The sequence below is a fragment of the Marasmius oreades genome, chromosome 2, assembly GCF_018924745.1.
Source record: "Marasmius oreades isolate 03SP1 chromosome 2, whole genome shotgun sequence".
Taxonomy (NCBI): domain Eukaryota; kingdom Fungi; phylum Basidiomycota; class Agaricomycetes; order Agaricales; family Marasmiaceae; genus Marasmius; species Marasmius oreades.
Genome location: NC_057324.1, coordinates 2,491,441 through 2,503,541, shown reverse-complemented (window position 1 = coordinate 2,503,541; position 12,101 = coordinate 2,491,441). Strand labels below are relative to the sequence as shown.

The 12,101-nt window shown below is 48.3% G+C and overlaps 3 protein-coding genes across 3 annotated transcripts; 2 read left to right on the top strand and 1 right to left on the bottom strand.

Annotated features, from left to right (window-relative positions):
• Positions 1–189: 189 nt before the first annotated feature.
• E1B28_004522 (uncharacterized protein) lies at positions 190–3,171 on the bottom strand. Its single transcript, XM_043149012.1, has 20 exons — positions 2,870–3,171; positions 2,700–2,816; positions 2,583–2,642; positions 2,446–2,530; positions 2,380–2,390; positions 2,293–2,326; positions 2,198–2,233; positions 2,082–2,147; positions 2,011–2,032; positions 1,586–1,954; positions 1,503–1,520; positions 1,407–1,446; positions 1,324–1,346; positions 1,235–1,269; positions 1,006–1,180; positions 895–943; positions 712–830; positions 616–632; positions 400–555; positions 190–351 (listed from the first exon to the last, which is right to left on the bottom strand). Exons 1-20 carry the CDS (start codon positions 3,066–3,068, stop codon positions 315–317), a joined length of 1,668 nt encoding a protein of 555 aa, XP_043013614.1. The 5' UTR covers positions 3,069–3,171; the 3' UTR covers positions 190–314.
• A 1,692-nt stretch (positions 3,172–4,863) lies between these two features.
• On the top strand, positions 4,864–8,579 carry E1B28_004521 (uncharacterized protein). The gene is made up of 10 exons (XM_043149011.1): positions 4,864–5,973; positions 6,143–6,254; positions 6,321–6,476; positions 6,539–6,682; positions 6,742–6,851; positions 6,920–6,986; positions 7,158–7,246; positions 7,577–7,674; positions 8,015–8,156; positions 8,370–8,579. The coding sequence occupies exons 1-10, from the start codon at positions 4,993–4,995 to the stop codon at positions 8,523–8,525; spliced, it is 2,055 nt and encodes a 684-aa protein (XP_043013613.1). The 5' UTR covers positions 4,864–4,992; the 3' UTR covers positions 8,526–8,579.
• A 215-nt stretch (positions 8,580–8,794) lies between these two features.
• E1B28_004520 (uncharacterized protein) lies at positions 8,795–10,757 on the top strand (the record flags this gene model as incomplete). The annotated part of the gene is made up of 2 exons (XM_043149010.1): positions 8,795–9,061; positions 9,114–10,757. The coding sequence occupies 2 exons, from the start codon at positions 8,795–8,797 to the stop codon at positions 10,755–10,757; spliced, it is 1,911 nt and encodes a 636-aa protein (XP_043013612.1).
• Between the last annotated feature and the right edge of the window lie 1,344 nt (positions 10,758–12,101).

Below are 12,101 nucleotides of genomic sequence, written 5' to 3'. Positions count from 1 at the left end.
AAGAAAAGTATCCGGGTGGTGGATAGAAGGCCCTTTATTGTTATTTTGCAACGCGATCGTTTGGAAACGGTCGTTTTTTAAACATCGACGACCAAGTACTGTATAAACTACTCGATCCCCGTGCATCAATGCTATGTGTTCAATCTTACAAATACAAAATTGGATATGTCCTCGGTACAGTGCTAGTTGTGGTGGATCATGAATAACAGCGTCCCTTAAAGTGAACTTCGTCTAGTTTGTGCATAATTCCTCCGGCGTGGCAGACAATGGCAAGAAGAAAAAAAAAGATGGAAGTGCAATAAATAATCACTTGTTTAATCTTCATTATTTTGTGCGTGGTGCGGTGATCCCCTAGAGTGGTTTAGGAGTTAAGCTTGTCAAAAGAATTTGAATGCTTACGGTAACAAGCTTTCCTGGATTGGTATACAGCATAGAAAGGCCAAGAAATTCCATGCAGCTTGACAAATGAACACTACTCTGAGTGCATCCGCGTAAGAACTGATGGCTGCTTCCTTTAAATCAGGTGGGAGTGTGGGTATAATTGAGGTCGAATGTCTGATAAATAATCGACAGTGAGCATTTTCCCTTCGGAATCGGGGAAATAGAAAGACTTACTGAATTTCGTATATGAGCTACATTGTCCAGGGTAAAAGGGGATCGGAGGATGGCGTAAGTAAAATAGTATACCCAAGTGTCCGGGGTGGGACCCACCTCCATTGCACCAGGACCTTGTATTCTCTGCCGTAGTTTTTGCAGTAGCACAGCCTGAAGGGTAGCACCACTCAAGCTTACGCCCAACACTTGACCCGTAGTCCTAAACAGGTACGTAACTTGACCCCCCCCCAAAGCATCAGAACGGTGACGGAAGTATTTTCCCCAATAATCAGAACTCACTTCCGGTGGCGACAGCCATATCATGTTTTTCAACGCCCGCAATCATCGCCTGTTTATGAGAATACATCAGCGACTGCAGCGGGGAGGGGGGATGTTGAATTGAGTCCGTACAATCAAGGTACATGTGATGACGCTTGCCATGCCGAAACCTTGCGGGACGATGTCAAACCACAAGTGGAACGTAGGGGTACTCCGATTCCAAAAGACTAGGAGAGCTGTTGCGACGAGAGCTGAGAGAGCTGAAAATAGATTAAGGGTGTAGAGTTTCCCGGTACGTCTCATTACCCTGTTTCGTGTGTGACGATGAGCTTGTAAAAGTAGAGCTAGTAGGCGTCCTTACCATCCTGCAAAGACGCTGCCGGTGGATATTGCGACCTATATCCGCAAACACGTTCATTTCAACGCCTGTAAAACGATGCAGAGACGTACTGAATGGGGTAAAAGGTGTAGGCCTGTTCATATGTCTTAGTGGAAGGTTCTAAAAGACCGAATGATACAAACAAGGACCGAACCTGAGTCTGCGGATGAATAAAGGTGTACGGCTGAGAAATACTAAGGTAATTTCCTTAGGTTTCGGAGACTGATGTCAAGTGATGGGTCATACTCACCAACGGAATATTATACAACTACGAGTGAAGAGGTCAGTTGACAGCAGTGAGGAAGAAAAAAAAAAGAAAAAAAGAAAACGTACCACTGAGAAGGCCGCCATACTACCGAAGAGGTTTGACATTGCAACTGCGAGTGGCGTTCTCCGGCATATGAGCCGTAGAGGCATAACAGGATACGGAGCCAACCGAGTTTCCGTAAAAACGAAGAGCGCGGCAAAAACAAAAGTCGCTGTGAACAATCCGTAGACAATCGGATGACTCCATGGAAGCTCTTCTGTGGTTTTGAGGCTGAAGCCCAGTAGCAAAGAACCGACGGTTCCAACAAGAGTGATGGAGCCCAGAAAATCAATACGCCTGAATTTTTCACTTAGGGGAAGGTTCTGCACCTCGGAAGGTAGCTTGATGTTGACCTTCCAGGCAACAAGTGTAAAGCTAAATAAAAGGACAGGGGCCTGTCGAGCTAGTATCAGCCAAAAGATTCACACATTTTGGTTGCGATAATTCTTGCCTGGAAAAAAAAAGCAGATTTCCTTAACGCAAAATCAGCGAAACGATTGATAGACAAGTATGGATATGTACCATCCAAACTTGTCATTGATCCAGCCACCTAAAGGACCTCCAATGCCGGCACCCAGTCCGAAAAGTCTAAGATGGAGTGAAACAAAGGCGGATTGGAATGCAAGGAAAGTACGTACATATTTGCCATTCCTTGATATAATCCGCGCTGATTTCTGTCACGGGTGATCAGTCGTACTTTGAATTGGACGTGTGAAATGAGGTGGAAGCTCACAAGGGAATAAAGTCGGTGACGACAATGCTAGAGACTATTTTGACCGGATCAGTAGGGAACGAAAGGAGGGAGAAAACCCAGAGTGACCTGTCATTACACTAAGGTACGAGTGAGAACGGGAAGATGATCAGAAGATGTGGATAGAAGACTGACCCTCCTCCACCCATGCCAGCCAAGGCGCGTGCCGCAATGAGAGCTTCCATGGAGGGTGCAAGGCCGCAAAGAATGGTACCAGAGCCTGGGATGGAGGTAAGTGATGAAGAGTTGGTTGAAGATTATGGTGCTCGTACCAAAAAGAGAGAGGGCCAGAAGCATGGCGCCTTTACGACCCATGACATCAGATAGACGACCTATCGAGACGCGGTGCGGTTTAGAAGATGTTGAGGGCAGATGGGGGGTTCACGGACCATAGAGAGGTGTAAAGCAACAGACTGACAAGAGGTAGGAAGTGCCAATATAGGATGCCTGGTTGCTCTTTTTGAAATCACTGCCGATGGGGGCGAGTAAGGTAGCTACTACGGTGCCTATGCTGGATGTCAACAGACAAGGAGACTAAGGAAACAGAGAAGATACAGACCGTCGAGAGCACCTAGAAAGACAGCACTCCATAAACCAGCCAAGATGCAACACGACTGGGCCCTAGTAAAGGTGTTGAGGAGATCGTCTTGGTCTGGGACCACGGTTGAATGTTCTGAAAGACTGGAACGTTCTGAATGATAAGTGGTGCGGGAGAGGTCGGACGACGCTCCGAGCAAGGGTCTCCTCTCAGGCGTCATCAACCTGAGGAAAACAGACTGACCCACGGAGGTCCACTTTGAAGCTTATATCCGGTAGCTGGCGGGAGGTCTTGCTTTTTTTCTGTCATTTTCCGCATTCATCGGTGCAGAAAAAAAATTTGTATTTCCGGCCGGATGTTTGGCCCGAATCCCTACGACGTCACGCGTCACCGCCACCACCGACGGGAGCGTCCTTCCGTGTCTCCCGCGACTACCTGCGTCCCGTGACCCACGACAATACCCTTCACCTTCGATGACCTGGCGCCGCCGTTAGTCTGACCTCCCGCTTGTCTGATCGATGAGCCTTGCCTCGTCTTTTCTATCTTGGTGTAATCTACTATCCCACCCACGACGGGCTTAGCAAAAATACTCGGTCCTTTATGGATTAGGGTCCTCACGGGGTTGGTAGACGTCCAGCCACCCGTACGCGGCTCGAGGTTGCATTCAGGACTAGGGCGAAGATCGACAATCGCGTGTAAAAAAATACGGAGAATGCGGTGCGAATCCAAGTTCCGCCCCACTGTCTCGAATCGCACATGGACGCTTTCTTGCATCCACTAGTGTAATGTCATAGTCCGTAGACAGTGGTCGCACAAGATCTCAGCTTCCATCACTATCACAAAATGTAATGCATTGCCAATAAGTTTCATATGGCAGAATATCTCGCAGGTTATCGTTGATTGAAGATGGGGACTTTATTTTTGGTTGAGGTATCTGGATGTTGATACGTCTGGGTCTCCGAGTCAAAGATTTGTTGTACGCTAGAAGCTTGTTACGACTCCAAACCCTGACAGACCCTCAGTTTTATCGAAGCCGGCTCTACAGAGTTCAAAAATGGTAGAAGGAACCTAGAACCATGCACAGTCACCATTACAGTCCGCCGGTGGCAACAGCAAACAGAAAAAGTCCGTTGAATCTCAGTTTGGAGATATATTTGGTGGCGAGATTTTTTATTCTCTGATAATCAGGGTTCGCAGAGAATGCACCTAGCGGCTCCAACATTCTCTCTCTCTCTCGCCTCATACGCCGCTTGAGTACGAGTTCTAGCCTCTAGATATTGACGCCCAGCATCGTATGGAACGATGGATATCCGAGAATGCAGATCATGACATTCCGAACGCAGCCTACGATAAGCTTCTCCGCAGGACTGATGGGCGTATCGATGAAGAGGTTCGAGGGTAGTTCGCAAAAATAGGGTTCCTACAGCCTCTGAGCCACTGAACCGGAAGCTGGATTGGGATCTCAGGGTACGGCAGTCTCGTTGTGGCGTTTGTGGGTGGGGGCGATAACCCAAACGCAGTGCTTTTGCTTCTATCACGAAGTACGGGATTCACAGCGCCAGTTCTACTTTGAAAGGCGGTTGTATCCTAGACTTACATTCGTTGAGCTGCAAGTACTAGTAACTTGGCCGTGGCCAGCAAAAAGGCTAGGCCAGGCTTCCAGATCTTTGAACTGGTTATTAATATCGGAAGCATTTAATGCACCAGCATGCTGCAGAGAGGTGTTCCAGTCCAGTCCATTGTATATACAACCAGCCTAGAGTATTGCACTATAAAATCCAGTGTCGACCCGGCCGAACGTACTACTTAGTAGTAGTAGTAGGCGAGTGGGACTCGGGAGTTGGAAGAGAGCAGCAGAACATGTAGCCAGTATAGTGAGAGCAGGTTTCCTCTTCGTTCCATTATTGAAGCACCCAGACTCCACCGGCCCAAGATTAAACACTGGTTGTGCTATTGCCAACAGCCCAAAGGGTGATATCCCATATCCCACAAGAACTAGGCGTTGAGGAAATGGAGAGATTTGTCAGCGCAAAATATGTTTACATCCCTGAGAACTCTAGGAGGGTCGCCTTCCTAGACTGAGGACCATTTCAAGGCCGTCCTCAACATTGTCTCAACGTCTTTCTTGACTATAATCATCTCTCATGGATTCTCCATTGTCACCACCGACCCCCTCCTCATCCACTGTTTCACATTCACCCTCATGGAAATCTGTATTTCGTTTCGCCAACTCTCCCAAGAAATTCTCAACCGGCGCTGGTATCTCTTCTAATTCTACATTGACTCTCGACACCGGTCCTTATTCTAACAGCACGACTCCTACAACACTAATGACACCAGCATCGCCTTCTTGGGAACAAGGATCATCGTATTACTCTAACTCAAACTCGAATTCGACGGCCAGTAGCACTGATTCAACGGGTATTGGGTTTGTCGGGACACCCTCACAAACGACCCCTGCAAGGTCAATCTCGAGCAGTAGACTAAACCCAGCCCCAGGAAAGGGAAATAGACTGCATCCCCAGCGTTCAGCCGATGTGCTTAGCCAAACACCACCCCAACAGCATCAGCGACAACGAACAAAGTCCGAGAAACAACACCGTGCCTCTGGTGCGCGGCGCGTTTTCTCAAATACGATCAAAACAAATCAACCCCAGACGTCGCCTCTCAATGTCAATCCCGGTTTTCTCACCGCCGACCCCTCTCTTTCCTCCTTTCCTCAACATCCACAGTCACCCAGTACATCTCGGCCAAACCCACTCTCACCGAAACATGTTGGTGCATCAGCTTCTCGTTTCATCAGACGCGTTGCATCAGCACCGAATGCGAAAGGACTGTTTTTCAAGACAAACCAGCATCATAATCACCAGCACTTACCTCAACTACCCTTGCAACATCAAGCCACGACGAGAAATGGTCTACTTGCAGCACCAGATGGCCTGGGTATGCCACCACCTCTCCCTTCATCAATGGAAGGCACAAATTCGCTAGAAAGGGACTCCTCCGGAGACTATGGCTCCAGTCCTAGAAAAGAAGCTGGAGGAGCTGGAAAGCTTCCACATCCTGGCATCGGAAAGGTAGCTTTTCGGAGGACGTATTCTAGCAATTCGATCAAAGTCAGCGAGGTACGTAGATTCAAAGCGTTTCTACATATGCAAACTCGCATTCGTTTCGTACTTTTACCCTTTATTTGGTTGGGTGTTTTCTTTCTTCGAGTGGCAAAATTTGTTCTGTTTTCTGATCCTTTTTAATTCCTCTCCCTAACCTTCTGCTAATTCGATCTCATTTGTTTAGGTTGAAGTTGCCCCCTCATCCTTCCTTAAAATAAAAATGCTTGGCAAAGGTGATGTAGGGAAAGTGTACCTCGTAAGGGAGAAGAAGAGTGGCAAGCTTTTTGCGATGAAGGGTGAGACTTTAGTTGTGTTGTCCCTCCGCGAATCTACTGACAAACTCGCGCACGCAATCGATGTAGTCCTCTCCAAGTCAGAGATGATCCGGAGAAAGAAAATCCATCGAGCCCTGACTGAGCAAGAAATACTCGCTTCTGCAAATCATCCGTTCATTGTGACACTATATCACAGTTTCCAGTCCCAGTCCTATCTGTACCTTTGTATGGAATATTGCATGGGTGAGTCTCCTGTGTAGGTTTACGGATGCGACGGGAATTTCAAATTCATCACTTATCCACAGGTGGGGAATTCTTCCGCGCACTGCAATTGAGGCCCGGGAAGTGCTTGGATGAGAGTGGGAGTAGGTTTTACGCAGCTGAGGTTGTGGCTGCGCTGGAATACCTACATTTGATGGGTTGGGTATATCGGGATCTCAAACCAGAGAGTAAGCAATTGACGTTACTGCCGCCCATGTAGGGATTGATATACCGATTGCTCTTACAGATATCCTCCTTCACGAAAGCGGGCATATCATGTTATCGGATTTCGATCTGGCGAAGCAGACGACAGCGCCTGCAGGGATGCCGGCCATATCTCGTTCTGAGACGAATGGTGTAAGACGTTTTTGATTTCGGACTGCTTCAGGTTTCGCAGTGCTCTGACTCACCTCCACTTGATCTAGGTTCCTCTTATCAATACTATGTCCTGTACGGCGAACTTTAGAACGAATTCATTTGTTGGAACAGAAGGTACGGCTTACTTTACCCGTTCAGCTGTGCGAGCCCATCTGCACACTCTGCCACTGGGATTTTCTACTTTTAAATCTTTTGATGTTGATCCTGCTGATTGCTGTTCGGTGATCTCGGTGATCTGCCTAATCATTGACATGGTCTCGCTGACACAACCTGTCCTCCCCATAGAATACATCGCCCCGGAAGTGATTGCGGCTCAGGGACATACCGCTGCTGTAGATTGGTGGACTTTGGGCATTTTGATCTATGAGATGATCGTAAGTTGCAGTTCTGCAGGCCTTGTACTGAGCTGTGCGCTGATTATGATGTTTGCTTATCCCTTCTTCATTCCCCACTTGTGCCTTGCGGTGCTTATCTGCTGGCGGTGTCCCACGTTTTGGTGTTCTCCTCCCTCCCCCCATTATATTCAATCACATTCCGTACATTCCTTCTGATTGGTGATCAATGTTGCAAAAACAAAAAAATTACGATCACCTCAAATCACCTCAAATCACCTTGATGCAAACCCACGGATTGTTGGTGTCAATCGGGACAAATGTGGTCATTCGAATTCCATTGGACGCCACAACGATACTACTATTACGCAGTACGCAACAACACCGTTCAAAGGGACGGAGCGAAACGACACGTTCAATAACATACGCATGATGCCGGTCCATTTCAAGGATAGTCCCAAGGTGTCTGGGTGAGTGCTTGCTTTCGTTTGCTGCGCCGCGCCGCGTCGTTTATCTCGTCGTTCGAGACTTCGGTTGAAAGTGTTATTAAGCGTGGCATGCGTGTATTCCTTCGCGCGAGCCCGTGCGAGGATTCTTTCTGCTTTGTTAGCGGGAGTTTGCTGCCAAATTCCAATGTTGGTGCCAGCGCATAAGGACTAGCGTTTTGCCTGCCTGTAACAGGCCCCTCCGCAGATAGCTTGCTTGGATTTGACGTGATCCGCTCTCATTATTATTATTTTTTCTCTCGCTGCTTGGTTCATTTTTCCTCTGTTTGTCCGTGCTCGTGCTGATGGGATGGATTTTATTTAGAGCATGCAAAGATTGCATTACGAGATTACTGGACAAGAACGAGGTGACACGGTTGGGCAGCCGGAGTGGGGCAAGCGAAGTGAAGCAGCACAAGTGGTTTTCAAAACTGAACTGGGGGTTGTTGAGGAATGGGAAGCCACCGGTGAGTACATTACCGCCCCCGCCCCCGCACGACGGGAGTCCTTTCTTCTCGACCACTGCCACCCTGGCGATGCTTTTTTCGTCGAGTTGTTCATATGATGGGATGGCGGTGAGAAGACTTGAAGGGGGTCCCTCATCCAAATAAAGACTCGGATATTACCGGAGATATGTGCTAACCAAAAAATTTCTTTTTTTTCTTTTGTTGTTGTTGTAGATCGTACCGTCACGAGAAGGGGTGAACTTCCGACAGATGAAGGAGAGCCACTCGTTGCACCTGGAGGGGGAAGAGGAAGTCGGAGGAGTCGACGAGCGAAACGACCCGTTTGAAGCATTCTCTAGTGTTACCCTACACCACGACGGAGAGACGTAGCAGTACTGTTAGATATCTTGTAGGATTAATGGATCAGATTGGACTCATGGAACATCCATCGTGTGGACCTCGGCGCCGAGGCGGCGTTTGGTTGGGATTGGATCTGAGATGGATCGAGGATGTTACGTAAGGTTTCATAAGGGCACGGAAGGCGTTCACTTTTCCACCGTTGTAATGACCCACGAACCACCAATTATTATTTTATATATATTTATTTCTAAGATCTATATAATCTATATTCGTCCACTACTCTATGCCTCCTCCTCGCCATGGCTGACCTCTACCCTTCAGCTACAAATTCTCCTTATCCGTCCCTTGATACCGTTCAGAACCACCCTAAAACAGAGTCAAAGCCTCAAGCAACGTTCTTAACCAAGCTCTATGCCCTCCTCGAGCGTCCGGAGAACCACCATATGATCAGATGGGATCCCCAAGGCGAACATATCATCGTAGAACGTCCAGAACAACTCGCTTTGCATGTTCTGCCGTCCATATATCGCCAGTCTCGATTCGCGAGTTTTTCGCGTCAATTGAACGTGAGTTTGTCACTGGTCAACTCCACTCTTTCCGCTCAAATGGGCTGCCCAGATTTACGGTTTCATGCGTAAAGTCAATCTTCGCAATGTTGACCCCGCTATAGACGATCCCGATGCTAGCACTTGGTCCCATCCTACTCTGAATCGACATTCGCCACCCGAGGTTGTCGCTAATTTCAAGCGTCGCGTACCCCCAAGGTTACCTAAACCTCGCAAACGCGACTCGCACGAATCACAGCTTATTCCTCCCCCTAGGTCTGCAATTCCCTCGGGTGGCCCTTCTTCACCGACAAAACTCAACGGAATCCCACCTCCACATTTACCTATCGTTGGTCGAGCCAGAGGGTTCTCTGCCCCTGGTTCATTTACTCCAGCGTGGGCTACACAGGCAACCCATTCCAATAACTTTTCCCGGAGTTCAATACCGCCCTTGACTGTGCCCGGTGCATCCGATCCACCATCTCATTCTTACGATGATCCTATTTCTCCGACTTCATCTTACTCTTCACATTACTCCCATCAAAACCATTACCAGTCGAATCCTTACCCGGATGTCTCTTCCAATCAATGGTTCGGTTCACCGGCCAGCAGCTCCTCGTCCAATAGCCTCTCTTCATTACTGAACCCGAGCACTCGCCCTACCCCCACAATCAATACTTCTGTCAACGGCAGCGGGGGCACTAATGGTGGTTACGCCTCGCCATTCTCTTCGATCCCACTTCATAGCCACCACCACCACCACCACCACCATCAACAACAACAACACCACGGCGGCTCTGACCACAACAGTTCCGCTGCATCTCCTCTCTCACCTGACGCTCATGGCCGAGCTCATACGAGTTATTCGATGAGCCAGATGGGATATGGAGGTGAAGAGCCGGCCTATGCACCCGGCCCGCCTACTTCTGCGGGTGGTTCTCGACCGAATAGTAGCCATCGACAGCTGAGTCCTTCGCCTCGTCCCCCTTCGTCCAACCGGGGGTCACCTTATCATACGTCGTCGTCGCTAGCCCATTCACATTCTGTGAATTCGCCATTCCGAAATAATCTTGGAAGAGCAAGGAGGCATTCACAGGCGATTAGTCCTTACCCGCTTCCGTATGATTCACATTCAGGTGGTGGATTGGATCATCACACCCGTCCATCTACTTCACCTCAACCACATCATCCACACGCCCATCACCATGTTCATAGCACACATGGTACTACCAACGGCAGTCTTCCCCGTGTGAGGAGTATGATTCAGCTACCTTCCGTTGAGCCCGGTAGCACTTCGCATGCGCATTACGGTTCTTATGCTAATCCACATCACCCATCCAACGGAGCGGCAGACTTTGCTTATTCTCCTGTTAGTGTAGGAGGATCGACGATTTCTTCAATTCCGTCTTCTTCGTCAACATCCTCGTTAGCGTCCGTGTCGTCATCTGCGTATTCGCCATTAGATTATAGGCACTCAGGGAGACCAGGCACTAGTACGTCGTCCATTTCTCAGAACAGTTCGAGTCAGGCGAATACGCCGCCGTTGGATCCATTCCCTGCATCTACTCCGGGGGCGGGCAAGTTTTCGGTTTCTGGGGAGAGCGGACATGGAACTGGGTATTCTGATGAGGGAATGGGTGTAGTCAATGTGAGAGGGTATGTAGCGACGGACGATACGTTTGGGTTTACGGTGCCAGGTGAATACGGAGGAGCATGAATCGTGCTCCTTGCTTTCCTTTTTTTAAATGTTCTTTTTTTCACTTGTCGAAGCTATAACTTACCGTGTTGTCGTGTTTGGACTGCTCTCATACCGTGTATTACTTTCAAGCCCAAAAGTTGTTCTTACCAAATGTGTTGTACATTGTACTTTCATCTCACGCTCGCAGTTTCTTGGCCACTCTTGCTTCTTGGACGCTTCTGAAGTTCGTTCCCCCTTCTACTACTTCGTTGATTCTCGTCATACCCATGCATGATACCACTAAAAAAAACTCGTGTCGATCAACGAAGAACCGCTTTGTAGACGTTAAAATATATCAGTGCTATTTGACCTGCGCCACGGACGAGACGCTTCTTGATGTTGTCGAGGATTCAATTTCAATTCGCCGGCGGTAGCCTTCGATATATCAACATCCTCGAGGGGGGGCCGCTTGGTGCTAGACGACGATAGAGCCGACAACAGGGTCGCTTATCCTTCAGAAGTCGTTTCCTGCTTTGACCTGGTTATCCTCCCTGAACGAAGTTTGATTGCTGACAATAAAAAAATATTATAATAAAAACGGAAGGAGCCGGCATTGCCGAGTCTACTGTAATTAGCGTTACCCCACCAACTTACCATTACCTGCCTTTATCCCCGGTACTCTCCTTCCCGTCATGGTGCTCCACATACACGTTGCTGCATTTTTCGAGGGAAAACACGGGTGAAAGCTGGACGAAACTGGCAGTTTTCATCCAGAATTGAATTCTGACTTTAGGTTGTCGTTTCGCTCCTTCAAAGCTTGGTTCAGATCCATGGTATAGGTGTATAGATCATGGCTACGGCAATCGAAGTCCAAAAAAAAACAGACTTTGTAGGGGGCACCAAGTAACGTCGTATCGGATACGCGTGGTGCCAGGAACGACGCGTCGCCCGTCAGTCATTCTCATCAGTTTCCCCTCATTTTCCTGCAGTTGCTACAGATTACTACTCGAGGTTTCCCAGTAAAACATACGTCGCACGCGTCTACCACGCATGTACATCAATAAACGCACATGGATGGGGATGCTAGGATGGTTGACGTACGTGGCGGGGCAACAAACTTGAAAGCATACCAAAGTGATGAGTGAAATTCTTCTGGATTATCCATTGATAGACTGTCGAGGAAAACATCGCGTCGTTTACAGGCATCTAACTCCGCTCCCGCCGATCCTCCGAGATTGATTCCATCCATCCGCGAGTTGTTTTTTTTTTTTTTCCTTTCGCCTTTTACAAAGATAATCAGTTCACAGGATGCTACGTTCAAAACCAGAACAACCATGATAGCATATTACAGTAACAGATCACCTTGAACTTTGATCAACAATG

Coding starts and splice junctions, on each gene's coding strand:
- E1B28_004522 (XM_043149012.1), bottom strand. CDS start 3,068: ATGACGCCTGAGAGGAGACCCTTGCTCGGAGCGTCGTCCGACCTCTCC. Junction 2,148..2,197: donor TATCAAGGAATGGCAAATAT/GTACGTACTTTC, acceptor ACTCCATCTTAG/ACTTTTCGGACTGGGTGCCG. Junction 2,033..2,081: donor ATCAATGACAAGTTTGGATG/GTACATATCCAT, acceptor TTTTGCGTTAAG/GAAATCTGCTTTTTTTTTCC.
- E1B28_004521 (XM_043149011.1), top strand. CDS start 4,993: ATGGATTCTCCATTGTCACCACCGACCCCCTCCTCATCCACTGTTTCA. Junction 6,852..6,919: donor CTCGTTCTGAGACGAATGGT/GTAAGACGTTTT, acceptor CACTTGATCTAG/GTTCCTCTTATCAATACTAT. Junction 8,157..8,369: donor TGAGGAATGGGAAGCCACCG/GTGAGTACATTA, acceptor TTGTTGTTGTAG/ATCGTACCGTCACGAGAAGG.